Below are 22,788 nucleotides of genomic sequence, written 5' to 3'. Positions count from 1 at the left end.
GTTAAGTATTGAGTTTTGACTCAGGGTTGCTTTTCCAAAGACAATTTTTTATTTAGTTATTTAGTTTTTAAGTGTCATCTTTTTTCGTATTATGAAAAGCAACATAGCATAGTCATGACAAGATTAGCAAGAAGGAAAAAGATCCATAACTCTTAAATATTTTTTCATTTCTTTTGAATATTGTAAATATCTAATAAATTAATAGAAATGTTTAAGAATAATCTCATACCTGGCTTCTTGGCCTGAAAATCCTAAATTGTTCTATATCTGCATTTTTAAATTTTGGTAGGCATTGTTGGAGACAATGTTTGGTGTCAAAGTGGTTATAACAGGTGACGCATTTGTACCTGGAGAAAGGAGTGTCATCATTATGAACCATCGGACCAGAGTAGACTGGATGTTCCTGTGGAATTGTCTGATGAGATACAGCTACCTCAGACTGGAGAAAATTTGCCTCAAATCCAGTCTCAAAAGTGTTCCTGGATTTGGTATGTTATTCATACATTAACTATTATGTATTTGTATGTATTTATGTATTTGTATGTATTTGTGCCTACTCTAAGACTACAATGGTGTCAGTTGAAGTGTATTATTCTCAGCATATCTCATGGAGCTACAAATACCTCCAGTTTCTTTTCTCTTAATGGCTTTGTTATGAAGATTTTATCTTCATCTCTGTTTTAAACAAATCTTAACTTGAGAAGAGAAAATAAACTATTATCAAGGAAGTAGGTCATTTCTTAGGACTACCACACTGAAGGATATGAATCTAATAAATTGGTAATTTTCTTATAAAACCTCATTCACAAATTAAAATGACACAAACACATTCTCATGCAGTCCCTGTCTCCACAGCTTCCTGTGTCCAGACAAGTCCCGTGGACGATCTCCTGCAGCAGCAGGCTGGATCTCATCGTCCTCTTGTTTGTCACATACCTATTAACTGTGTGCTGTGTTACTTAGTTGTTTGAGTCTGATTTTCTTTTTGTTTGATTTTCTTAGGTTTTTTGTTTGTTTGTTTGTTTTTGTTCAGTTTTGTTGTGTTATGAGACAACCCAGGCTGGCCTCAAACTCGACTCTTCTCGCCTCAGTCTTGTAAGTGTTAGGATCTCAGTGCACCACCATGCTGCCTGAGGCTTTTGGCTATAGACTTCTTTCTTGAAGGCAAGACCACACACATTCTGCCTCTTTCTCTTTTTAGAAATACTTTATTAGCATATCATTATGACATTTTTATACATGCACATATGTATTTTGATCATGTTCACCCCGTTTTCTTATTTTGTCTCACCCCTACTGTCATTAATTATTTCTGTTTTTTGAGTTGACTACCTTCTACTTTTTCTATTTTGATGTGCCCAAATATAAAACTTGCTTACAGGATTATAGGTGAGAGTTTGCTCACAAGCGTGTAGATACCTTTCTAGTACCTGTACCGTTGGAAAATGCCTATTCCCCCACCAATTATTAGTGCATATAAATCCTCAAGTGGGGTTAAGGTCCCGTAAGACTCCCCTTTTCCATCTATCACAGGGCCCAGTCTTGTGCAGGTAATCGTAGCTGCTGTCAGTGCAATAGTCGTGCCGTTAAGAAAACAGTCGTCCACTCTGCTCAGTCCCTTCTCATTGCTTCTATATTATATCAGCTCCTTCCATGGTATTTATGGAGCCTTGGAGGGATAATATAGATGTTTTATTTATGACTGGAGATTCAAGAGTCATTACCAATTATGAGTTCCTGCAGTCACCATAGCTCCCTGGAAAAAGGAGCTGCTCTGAGCTGACAGCTGCATCAGTCTAGTTATTTAGAAGACAGTTTGAAGGCACACCATATACACTTAGTAAACAGCAGCAGTAACTTTCTCTCTAGTGCCTGTGACCTCCCAGCCATGGGCTTTTGACTAGTTCACATATCAGATGTGCATTTCTTCTTGTGGGCTAGGCAATCGATCAGATCAGAGAATCAGCTGGTTATCTCCATAAAAGATTGTCACTATTGCACTAATTGGCACATCTTGCCTAGTCAGTTGATACTGTGTGAGCATACGTGCAAACACACGCACGCACGCACGCACACACACACATTCTCACACTGGATAAGACAGTTCTCTCCTAGCAGTCTGTGTAGCACCCTGCAGCATTATGAAAGCTAGTTAGCAGGGAGGTTGCATTAGCCCATTTCCAGATTAATTTCTCTGTGTCCTGTGATCAATGTATACGGATGGCATCTTTAACAATAGAATTTTTTCATCTGGTTCTGGAGAAGAACCAATTGAGTGACATTTGTCTACGTTGTTTCTGGGCTCTAGGGGTCTCACTGACAGACTGAAAATCTCATAGGTAGATAATTGCTTGCCTTGGGATTTTTGTTTAAAAACATGTGGCTTCAGGGTGCTGATTTATCTACCCACACAGGGTATTTTCATTTCAAACATTTAAAGAAAAATGTTTTGATTAGCTTCTTGAGTACCAGAATTCCTTCTTTTTTTTCCCCATATATCATTAGTATTGGTTGACCCTTCCTCCCCACCACCTCTTCCCAGCTCTTCCTGCCTCCCACCCATTTTTCTTTTTATCTTCTGCTATTTCTACCCCTGCTTTTAAATCACATGCATTTTGCTACACAACTACCGCTCTTTAAAGAATCTTACTTTCCTGGATTCCACATGTGCTGACTTCTTCAAAAATGCATATGTACATAAAATAAAAGCGAAGTTTGCATATGAGAGCTGTGGTGTTTGTGTCTTTGACCTCAAGTTACCTCATTTAATACATAATTTTCTAACTCCATTTTCATGCTATTTCATAATTTCATTTTTCTTTATGGCTGAATAGAATTCTGTTGTGTATATAACCACACAGTTTCTCTGCCCATTCAACAATTTATGAACATCTGTACTGATTCTATCTTCTTGCTTTTATGAATAAACCATCAATGAACATAGATACGCAAGGCTCTATTGTAGGATATGGAGTCCTGTATGTGCCTAGGTCTTTGGAAGCCCTGCTTTTAGCTGTTTTAGAAACCTTTGCACTGATCTATATGGTGACTACTCCATATTACATGCCCACAAGTGAAGACTGAGGCTCTGTGTCCTCCCCAGCATCCGTGTCCCCCTCCTCTCGATAACAACCTTTCCAGCTGGAATGACACGGACTCTCAAAGTAGTTTTCATTTTCATTTATTTGATGAATAAGGGTGTTGAATACACTTTCAAACATTTGTTAGCCATTTGTCTTGCTATTTTTAAGAACTGTGTTCAGTTCGTAGCTCATTTTAAACAACTGAATTATCTGCTTCCTTGTTTTGCTAATAGGGCTGTTTGTGTGTTTCTTACATTCTCCCAGTAAGATGAGGAGCTCATGAGGATTTCTTCACTCACTCAACTGTGTTGCTTACAACTTTTTCATTTCGTTCTTCCTTTCCTGTCTGTTGACTGTCACTCCTATTTTGTGAGGGGCCGTAGTCCTGTTGAGAAAGTGTCTGCCTAAGCCTGCATCAGAGTTCTGGCTTTTCAGTTGAGGTCTTTCTTTTTGGAGTTGATGTTTATGCAGGTGGAAGATAAAGATCTCAGTTCTTCTGATTGTAGACACACAGTTTTTGTTGAAGAGACTGTCTCTTCTCTGGTGTGTATTTTGGCATATTTGTCAAAAATTAGGTGGCTTAGCTGTGTGAGCTTCTCTCTGGGTCCTCTCTTCTACCCCACGGCTGCACGTGTCTGTCTTTGTGCCAGGGCCATGCTGCTTTCATTACTATGGCTCGGTAGTATAACTTACGGCAGAGGATCCCTCCGGTGTCATTCTCTCTGCTCAGGATTGCTTTGGGTATCTGGGTATTTCATGGTTCCACATGAGTTTAAAGGCCCACTCTCCTTATTTCTATGAAAAATAATGCTGGAATATAGATGGAGAATGCATTTATCTGTAGATCGCTTTTGGCAAGACAGCTGTTTTTACAATATTATTTTTTCTAATCCATGAGCATGGGGCTGCTTTTCAGTCTGCTAGTGTTTTCTTCTGTGTTTTATACTTTACATTTAGAGACTTTTTTTTCACTTTCTTAGTTAGCTTTAGTCCAAGATTTCTTAATTTTTTTGTGTTTATTGTGAGTGGGATTATTTCTTTCTTAGTATGTTTGTCATTTGTACATAAGAAAATTCCTGATTTTTCTGTGTTGATATCATACCATGTCACTGTGCCACGAGTGTTTATGAGTTCTTAGATACAAAATTAATATCTACAAATAGGGATGCTCAACTAACTTAGTTGGGAGAGTGATTTTAGCTATTTTTTTAAAAAATGAGATATTTTAAATTAGTTTCAGTCTTATTTGTTGTAAATATGTATAGAATAGAAGCAGAAAAAAATCCCTAACACTATAAAGTGGATCAAATATTATGATGCATGCATTTGAATAAAATTATTTGAATGAGAAATACAAAGAATGATAATTGACTGGAAAATATGATGAAATGTGAGAATCCGTTGAATTAAAAAAGAGCATAGAGGAAAAAGAGAATCATATGAAGAAGCATAGTAACAAGAATTTTCATAGTACCTTACAAGGGAGGCGAAGAGAACCGGTGCTAGGAAACAGTGCTCCGGGGATGTGACTGAGGAGAAAGTGGGTAAAGCTCCTCTTAAACCTATATAAGGCTGAGTAACCTCATCAAATGAGCTGACATTTGAAATGCTCACAAGTCTCAGAGTTTTTAATGCTGACATGATACTGCACCAAAACATCCATCCCTGACCTCACATGGTTTGTGACTCTCCAAGTGCGCACAGACATCCACCCCTGATCTCACGTGGTTCGTGACTGTTGAAGTGTGCAAAGCTAATAAAGCAGTTGCTTAAAATTACTCCAGGCTCTGAGTATAAGGTAAAGTCAGCGAATTTGTATTTATTAGATGTGGGTTGCATTATGTGTATGAAAATACTTTTTAAAGATACACAAAATAAAGCATTTGTGGTGCCAGGCATTTAGGACAAAACACACCCAGCTAGTACTTGGAGTCCTTTTGAGAACAAAGTGTGACTTTAAATATTTCAAAGGTAACACTTAGATGACAACTGAGGGCATAATAGACAAGCTGAGGGACTTAACAGCTTCCAGATCCACCAGAGACCTGCTCCCCAGAAGACATGGAGAAAATTTTAATCTACTCACCTCTTGAAGACCTTGGAAATATCCCAAGGGTCCCCAGCAGAAGCAGAAACATTTCTTATCCTGAGATTTTCCTTCCCATGTCCTCTCAAAGATGCCACTCCAGACCAGGATGGCCACCAGCACAAGGGTCCTACTTTCTCATGCTTCCAATTCTAGTTTCTTTGAAACTTGGGTTACAGTGCCCACCATGCCCAGCTGACAACTTTGAATTTATGGCTTAAACGCAGACCAGCCAAGCCTGCTAAAACAGTATATTGGCATCAAACAAGATTTGGCTGCATGTGGTGGGGAACAGAAAGGATACCATAAGACAAGAAAGAGTAGTGAGGTCCACACACACAGAGGAGGGCATGGCAGCTAGGACGTGACATCCTGGGCTCTGAGCCAGCCTTGGGGCCAGTCTTACTTATGTGGAGATTCCAGTCAGGCTTGTTTCAGTCTAGACTGGTTGCTGACTCTCCTGTCCCTGATAGCCATAAACATCGTGGATAACCTGCTTCCCACCACTTCTCCATGCTGGGAAATGCTCGTTGGTGGGTTAACTGCTTGTCTTAAGTTCAGAGTTTTATAAAAACTGTGAAAGTTGATAAAGTTTCCTTGATTCAGAGCCATGGCTTTAGGGTTATCTAGTCAAGCCCTTACTAAACTTACTACACTCCATTCCTTAACTAGAACATCCTGTCAATATGCTCTGAGCTGACCCCTCAGGCAGGCGTACATCGCTGCGGGTGAGGCATGTGAGAGCAACAACAAGCAGAATTTGCATCCTTAAGTTTGCTGAAAATCAGAGTCCCCTTCCCCAAATTTGTTATTATATTCTAAAATTATCAGGTGTGCTTTTGTAGTAGTCATTTTAAGAGAGAGCAGTAAAGGAATTATTTGGGTGAACTTTAAGGCTTTTCATCTGCCTTGTATTTATTGGTGAGACATGAACAATGCAATGACAACTTTGCAGTAATAGTAAAGAAATACAAGATGGACTCAGTGTACCCGACAGTTGTTTGTTAACCTGAATTTCAATAGATAATTTGACCAAAGTTTTCAATTATCCTTTTTCTTGTTACTAAAGTATGTGTAAACTGTCATTACATTTTTAGTACTGGGATAGATTAGCTGCTATATTTATTATAAGCATGTGTCATTTTTTAAAAAAAAGATTGGCACTGCCATCTTTTTGTTTCTTGTAAATCTTATAGAAAAAATTTTCTGTATGTTTAAAATCAGATATTTCAGCTGGGTGGTAGTGGTGCACAAATTTAATCCTAGCATTGGGAGGCAGACACAGGCAGATCTCTGAGCTCAAGGCCAGAGACTACAGAGACTTCTGGACTACAGAGCGAGTTCCAGGACAGCCAGGGCTACACAGAGAAACCCTGTCAAAAACAAAACAAAACAAACAAATAAAACAAACAAACAAACAAACAAAAACAAAACAAATCAAAACAGAAACCCCACAGAACATTTGTGCTGTAGAGATGGCTCAGTGGTTAAAAGCACTGGCTGCTCTTTCAGTTCTCAGTAGCCTGCGTGACAACTCACAGCTGTCTAACTCCAAGGGGGTCTGACACCCTCACACAGACAAAACACCAGTACTCATAAAATAAAATTAAATAAATTAAAAAAAACTCTTTTAAAAAATGTTGTTACTTGGTAACTCTTTAACTCTTGAAATTAATATAGTTCATATAACTTCCAAGTAAAATATTTAGGCTTTGATATTAGATGGAAAGTAGTTGTTAAAAACAACTACTTACATATTTTTAATCAAACAAAATTTTGCGTCAACAAATAAATGTTCTGAAATAAGAAGTTTTATATGTAATAGAAAGATTGTAAAGGTGTCCTTGTTCCCCGGTCTCCCATGGTGCTGGTCCGTTCCAGAGCAGCAGGCCGTTCAAGGGAAGGTGAGAGCGGCCTTGTGTCAACACGCATGGCTTTGCCACTCTGTCTCTTAATGTCGTTCTTCTGTCGGGAACCGCCTTTCTTTTGGTCACTCTTGCTCCACTTCATGTCATTATGCACTTGCTTTCCATGGTGCTTCTGGGTAGGATCTCCTCATTCTGAATTTTACCATGTTTCTGCATTAGATGGTGGTCAAGCATGTGGGGAGTAAATACCAGAGGTGAAGTGCCAGTGTCCTATCAGAGAAGTTCCTGGTGGGTGGCAGGTGCTCTGTCGTTGGTGACATTTATTTTAATCACTTGAGTGATATGGTGTGGTGTCAGCCAGGTTTTCCTACTGCCATGGTGCTATATTCATTATACTAGATTCTGTATATTCACCAGTAACTATGTTAAATTCATCAGTGACAATTCATGCTCATCATATCTGTTTTATTATTTGATTTTATTGTCTAGTGCTATCATTTTATTACTGAAGGCATTTTAGCTTTGGATGTTGGAAATACCCTTCTTGTTTCTTCTTGCTTATGTTCTGATGTTCTAAGACAACTCCTACCCTTCTTCTCTGACACGGTCTCACTGAATAGATCAGGCTGGCCTCAAACTCAGAGAGATCCATTTGCCTCCTGAGTGCTGCAGTTAAAGCGGTGCACCACCCTGCCTGGCATTCCATCCTTTTGGATATGCTCTCTGTACGAGCGGTTTTCTTGCCTTTCCCAATATTTAGTAGATACGCACATTCCTTGGCTGGTAGCCTCTTCTTTGATCTTCAAAGACAGCAGTGGCAAGTTGAGTCTTTACCCTTCCATTTTGATACTGAAGCCCCCCTCCCTCACTCCAATCTCTTCTACTCTTAAGGGCTTTTATTATCACTTTTGGCTTACTAAATTAATCTAGGTTAATTTTCCAGGGTTAAACTTAGCTATATAGCAACCTCTGCTGCCTGTTGTCTGTGATGTGACATATGCAGCAGTTCAAGAGTTGGTACACTGAGGGATTTGTTGTGGTTCTGCAGTTGCTAGCTAGTCTGGGTCTTGGAGTTTTTCAAATTAGCTTGAGAATTTGATAAGGTATAGATAGATAATAAACTATCTAGAAAATGATCAGTGACAAAGCTAAAGGATGAAAGAACTATTGACCTATGTTAGAATGGAACTCCTAAGTTTTACCACAAATGAAAAGCCTCATCTGACCAACATATGCCATCAGTGAATGTTTATTTCCTCAATTTCAAACAAGGGTGCTTAGAGTCTGCCAAGAGATGAGTTATTTCTAGGGTAATCTTCTACTCTTGTTGAAGACAATGGGATAAGCTATGCATGCTTTTCTTTTCTTTTTTCTTTCTTTTTTTTTTTTGGTTTGTTTTCCTTTTCAATTTTGTGGTTTTTCAAGTTTGGAATTGTGTTTTAAAATGTTTGCTTTAGAAGATCATTTACTTGCTTGTGTTTTATGTCTTGCCTTTTCTTTGAGAACAAGCATCTGTGAAGCCTAATAACACAGGCAACTACAACAGAATTCTTGAAGGAAAAGGTCATAAATTAATGGTCTGCCTCCACTCAAGAAATTCTGAAAAGCCAGAGGCTTTGTGGAAATTGATCCTCTCAGTAGAGGGGTGGAGAACATTACATTTGTTACATGAGGAGTTCCAGGAAGATGGCTCTTGCCTTTGTCTCTATGACTAGTGTCTTGACTGAGGTTGACATTCTGGGAACTGTGACTGCTTGTTAACCAGTTTCTGGATTTATTGCTATGGCTACTGTTGCACACAGGTACCCACTCAGTCAGTACTGTTTCTTGGGAGCTTTGTGGTAGTGTTTTTACTTACAGTCTGCATCTGCTCATATTATTTATTCTCAATTAATTAGAGACCTTTGGGTAGCATTTCTTGGTTTCTTTCTTCAGAATTGAAAATACTATGGAAGGTATTGTCTAGCTACTTTGGTTTCTGGTGCCTTGTTCATAGTGCTACAGAAGATACCATAGTGCATTAGCAGATATACAGACATTGATGATAATGCCTAAGCTAACACCATGGTTCAGTTCTGAGAGTAATAGATGAGTAACACAGATGTTTTTATGATTCCTTAATTGTATGCCATCTGTACTAAAATGAGTGAAAGAAAAAAGTAATGGCATACAAGTTTACTTACTAAGGAAGAATGTGAATGCTTGAAGTTAGCAATACATTCAGTTGAGCCAGGAGGTGGAGCACGCCTTTAATCCTAGCACTTGAGAGACAGAAGCAGGTGGGTTTCTAAGGTCCTACAGAGAAGGCGCCAGGACATCCAGGGCTACACAGAAAAGGGAAAAACAGAACAAAACCACGTTCAATTGAATAATTTCTTCTAGCAAATTCTACATCTTAATAAAAAGGAATGTCACAAGAACAAAGTGAAATTATAGATTGTGGTCCATGGGTAGGACAGAGTATCCAGGGGTTTCTCACTTGTCCTTGGGGGTGATTGGTGCTGATGCTGTGTAGGTGGAAGGGAAGATGGCAGAGGCTCCAGGGAAGGACTGAAGTCTCTTGGAGGAGAGGAGAGAGGTTGGGCGATGCAGCTGTTTTTTCTTTTCCTTACATTTATTTGTGTGTCTGTGTACATGTGGATGCCATTGTGTACTTGTGCAGGTCAGAGGACAACTATAGGCAGAATATCAGGCTCTAGTTTCTGAGCTGATTTCCAGCCCTAGAACATTCTTTACAAATGTGAACATGGTATAATTAACCATTTGTAGAACTGTACAGCTTTAAAGAGTTGAATGGTTTATACAGTTGGACTTGTAATGAGTAATAATTCTCTGAGCCTATACATTATACATAATATATGTAGAGAAATTCAAGTATATTTGGAGGAAAGCTGCTTAGAATATACCTTGCAGTGGTTTTATAAAGGTTTATTAATATTTTTTAAGTTATGTGTGTGTGTCCCTGTGTGTAGGTATGTGCTCATGAGTGCAAGTTCCTGTGGATACCTAGAGGTGTCAGATCTCTTGGAGCTGGAGTTAGAAGTGGTTGCAAACTACCAGACATGGGTGCTGAGAACCACAGTTGGGTCCTCTGAGGGAACTGTGTTCTCTTAACCACAAGCCATCTCTCCAGGCCCTTCACACTGATTTAAAATATTTGATGCCTACAAAGTAGGAATAGATAGCATGCTGGGAGACAGAGGTGAAACGGTCAGGTTGTTGTGAGTTCAAGGCCAGCCTAGGCTACAAAGTGAGTTTGAGGCTAGCTCAGGCTTAGGCTACATAGTAAGAAGCATTTCAGAGTGCCTCATCCATGCCATAGATAGTAACTGTTACCTGATTCATTGTTGTCCTAAGAACTAATGGAATGAAATGCTCAGATTAATACCAACATGCTGTTAGCATTCACCAAACATTATTTTTATAATTACACTATTTTTTCATAAAATGGCTGGTGTAGAAAAGAATCATTGGCAAATATTAAAAACAAAAATATGATTGTTGAAATAAGCTCAGTTATTGGGACAAAAGAGAAAAATCATAAAAGCTGGGGAATAGCTGGTAGGGTATTTCATGGATGAGCTTGGGTTTGGCTTCTTCCTGGATGCTAGCCACACTGGCTGCACTGAGGGATAGAGGGCTGTGGGAAATGCTCTGAAATGCTGAGGAAATAGTGATTTGGAACCTCAAATTCTATTTTTAGCCAAACCAGCTTCCAAAGTTAAGAACCAAAAATACATTTCAGGAATGCGAGGACAGAAACAATTTTCAAAAGGAAGGACTAACAGAAGGGCACAAACAAAGAGGTCAGCAAGCTTGGGGTCAAGTCTAAATATTAACAACATTTCTGTCATGTTGAAGAATGTGATAGAGAAGTAAACAGTCTTTGGAGCAGCCGAGTGATCCATACAAATTCAGTAAGACGGGTGGTGGTAAGAGGCATACAGTTTGGGCATCATCTTACTTTTTAGTAATTAAACTTAAATTTAAACCGGAGTCTTCCTGTTTACACAGTGGTAGAATTAAGAGCTGTTTTGGTTGGTGGAACTTAATAATTGAACTCAATGTTGAAGGAGTTGTGTGGTTCAACAGACTTACCAAATAAAGAAGGGTAAAAAAGCAAACGAATGAAATGGAATGTTCTGCTTCCAAGCCAGTCAAGCTGAGGTCAGCATACTGTCTGCCAAGGGATAGGAAGTCCATGTTTCATATTATGGGCAATGCTGTCCCTGTGGCAGCCATACTGTCCTGGTGGCACCTAATGCTTCCTGACATTGTTAGACCGAAATAGCTATAGATGGTATACATAATTAAATGGGATGGCTGAGTTCTAGGAAAGCCTGGATTTTAGAGAACAAGAGAATTAAGGCAAAAAATCCTTAATTTCAACTGAAGACAGGGAAAAATGGGAGAAGGGGAACACTAAGAAGGATAACAGGAAAACATAAAAAAATATTAGGAAATCTTACCCCTAGATGTCTAGTAGAGATAAGAGATTCTCAGATTGGTTTTAACCTAAATTATAAAGGAGTAGGGGATAGGTAAACCATGGCCTATCTGTATTTCAGAACAGCACTGCTTGTTTGCAAGGTATTGCCCATCATCCCTTCTGCTGAGATGAGTGTTGTGGTTATTGTGAGAGTCAGAGAGGAGGATTCTCAGTGGCATCATGGAGATGAACCTGTACATGGGTTGGCAAGACTGAGGACCAAAGTGCTTTGTTAGGAATCAGAAAGAACTCTGTGTTTGGCTTAGCAGCAAGAACTTTTGGCCTTTACTACCTATGGTGTCTTTATTGCCTAACTACCTTTGCTTCACAGTTTACTTTCCAATGCTCCTAGGTAAAATTATAAGACAGAATGGACATTCCAAGCTTTTCATGCTTTATGAGCTTCTTCAGAGACTGCATAGACTGTCCTGAGTCAGGTATCTCCCACAAAAGCTCAAGAGGTTGTGGCCAGGGGAGGATGGTCAGGGAAGGCTGGTGGCGAAGGCTGGGTAGGCATCTGAAGCACAGGTGGGTTTACCGAGACTGCCATTTCAGTAGTAAAGTGGGTCTACCTCTGAGATAGCTAGTGTGACCACATACACGCTCAGGGGATATGCTTAGTAACAGTCTAGATTTCCCTTTTCATTTAAGTAAAATCTGGTGACTACTGTTGAAAATAGCATTTGTATTTAGTTTGAGAGTATAGAAAACGAAATATTAGAAAATTCTTCCATGACCTGAGAAATTCTTTTTTTACTACTTTATAAACAGTAGTACTTTAAGATTATAATGGCAAGCTGTGACTTAAAGGAGATTTTAAAGAATTTTACAAACCCCAGGATAACCAAACTCGTAAAAAAAAAAAAATACTGTGGCTTATCTGTTTAATTCAAGATGAGTGCTAAATTTATAATGTTATAGAATGCTTATGATAGAAAATATAGTAAAAAATTGAGGACTTGAAAGTTATATTTAGTAGAATGTGAATATTGCTCTTGAAGCTCATGCAAATGCTTGTTAATTTTTTTTTTTTTAGGCTGGGCCATGCAAGCTGCTGCCTTTATCTTCATTCATAGGAAGTGGAAGGATGATAAGAGCCATTTTGAAGACATGATTGATTATTTTTGTGACATTCATGAACCACTCCAACTTCTCATCTTTCCAGAAGGAACTGACCTCACAGGTGAGGCATCTGGGGTTTGGATCACAGAATTTAAAACCTTATAAACCACTAGTTAAATTTTTTAATCCTAACGTGAGATATGTGGCTATCAATAAAAATAATGGATGACCCCAAGGTCACTCAGTTAATGGTACCCAAACCAGACATGGTGGTACAATCCTAAAGGTCTAGCTACTCATGGGAATGATGCAGGCAGATCACAGGTTTAAACCAGCCACAGCAACTCAGTGGTCAGCGTCTCACCATACACAGTAACGTGATGCCGTGAGTAATGCTCAGTGGTAGACTGCCAGGAGGCCCTGGTCCAGTTCAGGTACCGTGGGTGAGGGAAGACCAAAGAGAAAGGACATTTGTAAAATAGAGTTTTATGCTGGGTGATAGTGACACACACCTTTAGTCCCAGCTTTCAAGAGGCAGAGATAGGTGGATCTGTGAGTTCAAGGCCAGCCTCACTCAGACCAGGCAAGTGACTACTACAGAGCTATGTACCCAGCTCTACATGATTATTTCTGTGAGGTAGAATGATACTTACATTGTAGGGCCAGTTTGCAAAAGCCGTGTTTCTTGTATAGAGAAAGTAGACTGGTCAGGGAGCTTTAAGGTATTTTTATAAAACCAACATCTACAGATGATTTTTATTGAGTTGGGGAAACTTCTCCCTTCCTCCCTTCTTCCCTCCCTTCCTCCCTCTCTCTCCCTCTCTCCCTCCTTCCTTTCTTTCTCCCTTTCTATTTAATGGGCTAGCAAAAGTATTTCAATAATTTAATTTAAAAGTATTTTTTAATTATTAGAGTTATCTTTAAATTTAGATTTGTTTAAAACTGTATTACAGCATTTATATTTCACTTTAAATTCTGAAACTAGTTTGCTTGCATATTTTTAGATTAGTGTGTTTCACTGTGACTTTATATGTTCTGGCTTCATATACTATAATTGGTTATAACTTTTTGTTAAGGGGCAGTGTATATTGGGGAATTTAAAAACACAAAAGTATACACAAAGGTTGCTGTAATCCCACAACCCATGGATGAACACAATTTGAAATTTTGGTCCATTTGGACTGTTATTTGGTCACAGGTACACACGTACACACACATTTTTAGGAATATGTGTATGTGCACACCAGCTCCTGTTTAACCTTAAAACTGGCAAACAGACCATGCTCTTCTTTGTCTGTTTCAGTTCTCCCTCAATATTGTGATCTTTCCCATGTCTGTCCTTGAGAAGATTGGGGGGTCTTTAGGTTTTATGTTATGTGTTGGGGTCTCTAAAGAAAGGATTTTTGCGATATGCTTGAGCAGACATTAAGGTTTGCTCTAAGGGAGTAGTTGACCTGGCAAGTGGTTGAGCTCAAGGAGGAGGAGCAGCTGAAGACCAAGGTGCCTGCACGCGAAGTTCCCTTCCTTATAGGCATGTAAAGTAAGGAGACCCTTGTTTCTAAGACCTTTGATTATATGAGATCTATCGCATTATGGAGTTAGTAATCTGCATTACTACTCTACTGACTGAACTATTAATCCTGCCTGAAAATACCCTGAAAACCTCTAGAGCAAATGTTTGTGCTGTCCTAGTTTCATTTCTCTTGTTATGATAAATAGCCTAACTAGTTGAAAGCAGCTTGGGGAGAAATGGGTGTACATCAGCTTACAGTTGCAAGTCACAGTCTGTCACTGTGTGGCTGTCAGGTGAGGACCTTTAAACAGTCAGTCACACTCACAGTCAGATAGGAAGAGAATAATGCATCCTTGCCTGCTTGCTGTGAGCTAGTTTTCTTGTCCTATTGTTCAAGAACCCCTCTCCAGGAGATGATGCCACCCAGAGTGGGTGGTAGTCCACCTGACATCACAGATCTGTATAATTCCTCTTTAAGAGTTTCCAGGTGTGTCCTCCAGGTTGTGACAAGGTGACAGTTAGACACTGACAGGTGCTGCTTTGTCAGGGTTACACAGAATTAACCGTCACAGCGGTAGGGTGTAATTTTGAGTTCCATTTTCTTAAGTTGGAAAGGAAAACTATTTTTGGTTTAACAACATTACATACAATTGGACACTCTTCTACATAGTTTCTTTAGTAGATATCTTAGTGTCTGAAACTTTGTATGCAAAATTAATTCCCTTCCTTGGAGCTTATTTTTGATGAGGAATAAGCTAATAATATGTACAGATGTTATAAGAGTTTGTGTAGAAAACTAAAGCAGGGTGGGTAGATAGAGAGCAAAGGAAGGGAGCAGGGTTCTAGTCGTAAGGTGGTCAGGGCAAATCTCTGTATTGTGTTTCTGTTTAAGTGGGGATCATATGTACAAGGTAGAAGATGCATCTGCAGCAAGAGGCTTTCTGGGTAATTGAATAACAGCTGCATAGGCCTGAGGTTGGAACATGCCCGGTTGGCTTGAGAAGATCGCTGGCAGTCCTGTGGTATGGGTGGGAGCAGTACTGGAGTGGGAAAGTTGCAGGGAGTGATCTGACAGGAGGCTGCGGTTGGAAAATGGGATGCTAGTGCAGTTACTAATAATGATAGCCTGGGAATGGGTGGATGGAGGGAGGTGGAGGGAATATCGCCACACTAGTTTGTCTGATTATTTCCAACTTCCTACAGTGTGACTGTATATTTTAAAGTTGTGTGTTTGTATTCATATCTGGAACAGAATTCAGTTATACCTAAGAATCTCCAGAGTTACTAACAACTGGAAAACCAACTGCTTCTTTCTCTGATGACTCTGGTACTTCTAATCTCATCTAAAGTCCATCAATTGGCTGTAACAGAAGTGCTGTTTTATAGCCCTGTGCCCAGGATATTCACAGACTAGTAGAGAAGAGCTTTCTGATGTTCATGTCCAGTGCCTTTCCCTTTAACTGCTGGGGAAGCTGGGGGCATTTGACTCGGTGCCTCTTTGAGAACTGACAGAGTGTCTGCTGGATCTCGTATTGTGGGGTGCACCTGTGGTTGGTGTGGGTTGGAGAACTCACCAGCCTAAGCTTACTCCGAGGAACGTATTTTTGTAGATATTTTTCTTGTACTAGTGTACAAGTTTCCAGATAGAGCTGAAGTACAGACCCTAACATTTGCTGTCATCAGAACATATTTCATGATCTCCAGTCAAAGCCAAATTTTTGAACACTTTATTTTCCAATTGTATTTGCTGAATAATGAGTTTGGTTCTTCTTGGAATTTGTAAAGTGACCTCATGGAATGGAAAAAAAAGTTATTGCCAACAATTGGAATATATACTTGTCTCTGTAACTATATTCAGCCAAACCATGTTCAGATGTTTGTACATGATGTGCTAATCATGTGCTGTTTTGTTGTGCAGTGGTTTTGGTTAGTAATATTAGTCATTCTGCTTGAGCAAGGCAGATATTTCACTTTGAAAGCCTAAATTACTGGGTTAAAGAAAACGTTGATCTGATATATTTGATTGCTGGTTATTTCTTCTGGATGTCTAAATCCTTGTCTTTTGTTAGTTTTCAGCTTTATTAGCATTTTATATTGTATTTGAACTTTTATTATTTAAGAATTTTATTATTATTGGTGGTGCTGGGGATTGAACCTAGCATGATAGTAGACAAGAGCTCTATCACTGAGATACATCCTCATCTCACATAAAGTTTATCTTTAATGAAAATTTTAGCTTATTAGTGTTTTGGTTTTCTGTATCTCAATTTTCATTACATCTTGGCTTTTGTGAAGTATTCTAAATGATTTTAAAGTTTGGGATATAAATGTAAGGGAACTTATTAAGGTTCTGTTCATAACATATATTCACATATATCCACACATATATCAGTAGATTGAGATTTTTGTAAGGGATTATTGCAAATGTTTGTATTTTGGGGCTGGAGAAATGGATCAGTGGTTAAGAGCATTTGATACTCTTGTAGAGGACCTGGTTTGGTTTCTGGCACCCACATGGCTGCTCAAATCTTTTAACTCCAGTTCTTGGGACTCTGGTGTCCTCTTCTGGCCTTGTTGGGCATTGCACATGTTGGTAACATATTCAGGCAAAGCACTCATACACATATTCAAAATGTTTGCATCATCTTTGTATGCTGTCTGTAACAATGTAATATGTAAGTGTATTTTTGGGGGAGGCACGTTCTCACTATTAGTCCTGGCTGGCCTATAATTTACTATGTAGACTAAGCTGGTCTTGAACTAAAGATCTGCCTTCCTCTGCCTCTTGAGTCCCGGGATTGAAGGTTTGCTTACAATGCCTGGTCATAAGTGCTATTTTTATCCAAGAAATTCTTCATATTTTTCTGCACCTAACTATCTTCCTTAATGTTATAACTTTTATTTTGTCTGTTATTTTGTTTAGAAAACAACAAGACTCGGAGTAATGATTTTGCTGAGAAGAATGGACTTCAAAAATACGAATATGTCTTACATCCAAGAACTACTGGCTTCACTTTTGTGGTGGACCGTCTAAGGGAAGGTCAGTGCTGCTCTTCAAATGTGTTCTAAACCCAATGTGGCACATTCTTCTGAGCTTTATGTGCAGCTCTGACGTCTAGTGAGGCACCTTAGGACCATGCTGATCTGTGACTAACAGTTACCTTCCTCCTCTAACTGCTACATGCCACAAAGCCGCCTGTGTCCAACATGAAAGGCCTTGAAACATTATGGGAGAGAAGGTCCATTTCTTTCCCTAAATGGCATCTCTGCTCTGAGTCTGATGTGCTTTAAGATGCATAGTACAATCCACTAAAACAAAGCTTCTTTACATCTAATTACCATGATTTTGAAGAATGTTTGGTACTGGTTCAAAATCACATTGGGATGGTAAAACCAAAACTGTGCATGATTATTTTTGAAATTCTATGATTATAACTAATATGATGTAGTCTTGTGGTTTTGACTTCCACTTTGCCAGTAAACACTGTGTGCCTTGCCTGTCTACATGTAGAAGTTCATAAGTGGGGTTCTTCATGTCTGTGGAAAGTGGTGCAAAGGCACTCAGGTGGTGTGCTCACACTTGTGTGTTCACTCTTGTCTCATCTCTCATCTCTCTGATCTAACACCATTTTGGTATCTAACTTAGACTCAACAACATGGTTTCTCTTGTATGTAGTTAGTAATTTCTTTAAAAGTATATGTGATGGACTGGAGAGATGGCTCAGAGGTTAAGAGCACTGGCTGCTCTTCCAGAGGTCCTGAGTTCAATTCCCAGCAACCACATAGTTGCTCACAGCCATCTGTAATGAGATCTGGTGCCATCTTCTGGCCTGCAGGCATACATGGAGGCAGAATGTTGTATACATAATAAATAAATAAATCTTTAAAAAAAATAAAAGTATATGTGACACCAGGAAACATCATAAAAATTTTTCAAATGACATTGTGACATATCTTTTACTTAAAAGATCATCCCTGATATAGCAAGATAATGGAGAGATTATTTTATAGTTGGTCAGAATATATTATGTTCTCTGTTCTGAAATCCAGCAACCTGATAACTTTGTTGCACACTTGGGAAACGTATATTGTTTGGTTGTCACTCAGTAGTCAGTAGTCACATGTAATAATTTTTTTCTGCCGGAACTGTAAACCGATCCCCTAAACCCTATGTATCAATAGAGAGAGAGAGAGAGAGAGAGAGAGAGAGAGAGAGAGAGAGAGAGAGAGATTCAGATGATCTCATTTGCTGTATTTAGCAAACCAGGTGATAATTCTGTTTATTTCATTTAGAATTGTAGACTAGAACCTGTACTGACAAAGAAACTTGGTGATGATTGTTACAACAATAATAGCACTGACGTTGAGTGTTTACAAGTACCAGGCATTACACTAAATATTCTAATGTCTAATTCAGTTCCTCCTCACAAGCCTCCAGAGCAGTTCGCATTATCACACAAAACGAGGGCAGGCGGCAGTGTGAAGAGTCACCTGTTAGCGCTGAATAGTGCTGAATTGAGTAGCATGTACTTCTCCATCTAAACTATAATTGTAGTTAGCCTCCAAACCACAAAACACTGTCGTAACAAGAGTGAGCTGGGTGGTTTTATGAGAGGATTTAAAAGAAAGAAAGAAAGGCAAAAAGAGGCTAGATGGCCAGGTAATGGAAGGATGATGGTCACAGGCAGGTGTTGGGATGCTGTGTGATGTGACAGGAGGAGCAGGTACAGACTAGGGAGGCACAGCTTACAGTGTTGAGACAGATTTAGTTTCTTGGGAGGAGATGGAGTTCAAAAGAATAGAGAGTAAGATCTGCACTAGAGTTCAGCAGCGAAGAGGATCTTAGAGTCTAGAGTATTCCTTTAGAAAAGAAATAGAAGACTCAAAAGGAGGCCCAGCCTAGCTTTCAGATCTGCTTTTGATAGTACACTGTGAAAGGAAAGCTTTCTGCTACACCAGATGACCTTATAATTAGTATCCCAGTAGAGCATAGAGACTGCACAGTCAAACAAGTCTCCATAAAGTGCCACCTTTGTGGTTCTCATAGACAGCAGAGGCAGGCAAACATGAGTTCAGAACAGTAGGAGCTAAAGATAAAGCCAGAACAGACATTATTGAGGAGGCGAGGAAGGAGAGCAAGGAAGAGGAGCCCACGTCTCTCTTTAGACTGTTTATCAGAACTGAGAATACTTGGAAATCTCAAAATGTAACACTAATTATGTAATGCTTTACAAGTAGGTTGTTTCTGTCATAGTAATTGCAGGTAAAGATTCTTTCAGTGCCTTAATGTTTACCATCAGTGGACTTGCTTTATAGTCTTGCTGGAATCTTTCTTCCTTGGGGATGTGAAATTGCCCTGCAAATGGAGATAATCAGTATTTAGTTTGATGCATCTTTAAAAAAAAGTCCCCAAAAGTAATAAAAAGTAGTGTCCTAGCATGCTTCTTAGAACATTATATCTTACACTGGTAGGTATTTGTTATGGGTGATTCATATGGACTCCTAATCATAGAACCTTTCAATATATGATCATTTTTGTTTCTTTTTTAAATACCAAAATAATCCAAACTGAAAAATAGTTAACAATTTAGATGAAAGAGGCTTCATTCTTTGTTCTAGTTATCACTTATAATAAAAAGTATAATGTAATCTTAAATCTTGAAACCATCACCCCCAAATACTCTATTCATTATAATCTCTGGTGATTTTTAATTTTTATTTTACATTTGATCCAACCATTATAACTTTGGCATAGATGTGCAGTTGCAATAATCATGTTCACCGTTAGGAAGCACAGGTGTTGTCATTTGAAAACACTGAGTTGTGTTGAAACAACCTGGAAATACGGTTAGCCTGACTATGCAGGGGAAGGAGATGGAAACATTTGTTTTTAAGGTATGGTCCAGTTTGAGATAGAACTTTGTCTTCAAGAAGCTTATAGTCTTAACAGATAGAGATAATAGTGAAAGATGTCTAAATTGACATGTATGTGAAGTGCTAAGTTTTATGCAGATATTATGCTAAATAGTAGGAAGAGTACTCATTGAAGAGGGTACTGAAGATTCATCTGTGACTTCTATTAGAAGCTGAATTTCTCTTGAACACTAGGGACTGTGTGGCCTGGAAAGGCAGAAAGAACATTCATGGATGAGGAAGTACAAAGAAGGGCCAGCGTGGACCCAACAGTCACCTTGCAGACATCAGTGTGGGAGCTGAAACAGCTTGTAGAGTAACACTCAGTACTTTAAATGTTGTCTGGAGGCCAGCTGTTAAAAATGTAATACCTCAAGAGTCATAACTTAGTCTTTTAATAGGTTGAGTCACCAAGCAAGTTGGCGTATCCATTGAGATTACAAATGATCATGTAGATATGCTTAAGTTTTAGATTTGAAATCAGTCATTTTAAAACTTAAAACAAGTCCATATTTCTGTTTATACTTAGGTCATATGCATAAAAATCTACATAGGAAGAAATGAAGAATATAGCTTTTCCATGAACCTGGGTGGCACTGAGTTAACCACTAAAGTAAAAAGTAAATTCTCATTGGATAATTTGGATCAGCCCATTTAAAAGAGAGAGCCCTTAGATTAGTTCAGAAAAAGAGAATTGCTGACTTTAACACTGGATTTTATGGATATTTGATATCTGCTGGCCCTGTGTCTGGCTCTCTTGCGTTGGTTTCTGTAGCCCTCCTTTGCTATGAGAAAACTGCAAGCAACGTTGTATATTCATAGGCAGCTCAGGCTTCAGCAACATTGGGGGGACTTTAACTTCTTGAACTGGAGGCTAGATTTGCACCTAGCTGCCGACAGTCTATTGCTGCAGTGGCTTAGTATAGGGAAGGAGTAAAGCCAGCAGAGGTCAGCACCCTGTGCAGCAAACATTCCATTTATTTTAGGCAGTGAGCCTCTTCCAGGATGGAATTTCAGCCATCCTTCTCAGCAGCATGTGAAAGATGGCAAGGAAGACAGGCAGGCATATAAACAATTAAAATACTGAGGGCATTAAATACCATGCACTCTGACCTTTCATGGCACTTTTCTTAATTGCCGAGAGCCATTTATAAATATGCCAAGACCTTTCCGTTATGTTAAAAAATGTGATTGTACAATAGACTTTTGACATTTGCAAGAATATTTTCTGAGACCTATTCTGCTTCCCCACATTTGCAGAGCTCTTTGGAGACTGGCAGTTAGCTTTCTTTAGAGGTCATGTTGATTGTGATGCGTCAGTGCAACACCACCTAAGAGATTTATGTGCTCACCATTGGGGTGAGCACACAGGCCACATAAGTGACTTGTGATTTTTACTTTGTGAATGGTTCTTCTGTTTTCGTTGTTCATTTTAACTCCTGACTATAGCAAAACAAACACAAAGAAAAATACCTGAGCTTTTCATTGTAGATATAGATCCTGTCTTTATTTTTTAATGAGCCAGTTTATGACAGCCTTTATTAAAAACGATGGACGGCATATATATGAAACAGCCACCTAACATTAACAGGTGCTGTCATGTTCCAGGCACAGGGTCATACATGATTTCCCTTACCTTGCCTGTGGAGTACAATCAGTTGTGCTGCTTTTTACAAACATAGTCACTTGGCTTCAGGCCCAGACCGACTGACTCTGTCTGGTGGTGCCATCGTGGGTTCATAGTCCCCAACCTACTGCCATACATGCTACCTAATCCTCCCAACTGAGCCATGTGCCATAGTCATACCTGTACAGACAGTCTTCCTTCAGCAGCTTGTCTGGGGTTGTGGGTGAGAAGAAAGATCATAATTTGAAATTATGCTTGTTTCATGCTAAAGCTCATGCACTCCTGCACTCCTAGGTATAATAAGTTCCCAGTTGTTCTGCTACACATACTACAAAACTTGTGCCTGTAGCAGCCCTCCAAGCTTTCACGCTGAGCTCCTTGGATGTATTATGAATTTTGTTTAAGCGTGAGAGAGAGAGTGTATGTGTAGGGTTTTATAGTAACTTGTTTTGTCTGATTCCTTTATTTACCAACTCCATCTCTATTTCTCTGAGGGTCAGTGAACATTTGGAATGGAATAGTCTTATTTTAAAATATAACATCCATTATATCTAGTATACTGTACAAATAGACACTTTTAGGAATTATTGCATTATTTATTCCACGTACCTTGATTGTCTTTGCAATTTGCTCTGTATTTCTTCTAGAGTGTAAACAGTTGCAACCAGTCTCAAAATCATACTTGGAGTGCCTGTTCTTTCAAATCAGGGCTCCCAACTTTTGCCTTTGTTTAGGCATTAAGTCTCAGATATGCCTCATAACTTGATATTTACAGTACAGGGTCTCTTTCTATAAAAAAAATGAAAGTCCTTCTCTCTTTCTTCTGGTTCTGTTTGCTAAAGTGTATGCACATAACAAACTAGACTAGGGTCCGGTCATAGATGTGTTTTATAATTGTTTTTAAAGTTATGGTTTCTTATTTGTTAATATATGCATTCTGCTGTATCAGAATACTATTCAACTAGATTCCAGTTTTCCTACCCTTGCAAATAATACCTCATGGTTAGCTCCTTAGGAGAACTTTTCTTAGCTTAATTACCAAAATGTTTAATTTTCTCCAGGTTTTTGAAAAATCTTTTACTTTATTTGATCCTCAGTTCCACTGAGAATGCGTTGGGACCTTCTCTTAAAGACACACCCACCTTCT

General features: G+C 39.0%; 1 protein-coding gene across 7 annotated transcripts in view; it reads left to right on the top strand.

The window, feature by feature from the left end:
• The window catches only part of Lclat1 (lysocardiolipin acyltransferase 1), a 122,154-nt gene that overhangs the window by 56,701 nt on the left and 42,665 nt on the right, over nt 1-22,788 (top strand). For 5 of the 7 annotated variants that reach the window (XM_048416138.3, XM_085691258.2, XM_085691257.2 and 2 more), the window contains exons 3-4: nt 12,563-12,709; nt 17,025-17,141. In XM_048416138.3, coding sequence (XP_048272095.3) covers nt 12,563-12,709; nt 17,025-17,141 — 264 coding nt within the window. Of the gene's footprint in view, nt 1-289; nt 489-12,562; nt 12,710-17,024; nt 17,142-22,788 lie in introns of all 7 variants that reach the window. The other 2 variants (XM_048416136.3, XM_087907361.1) reach the window with 1 other exon arrangement.

This window comes from Myodes glareolus, chromosome 6, assembly GCF_982192425.1.
Source record: "Myodes glareolus chromosome 6, mMyoGla1.1, whole genome shotgun sequence".
NCBI lineage: Eukaryota > Metazoa > Chordata > Mammalia > Rodentia > Cricetidae > Myodes > Myodes glareolus.
Note: the sequence above shows the minus strand (reverse complement) of the source record. Positions and strands in the feature narration are given on the sequence as shown.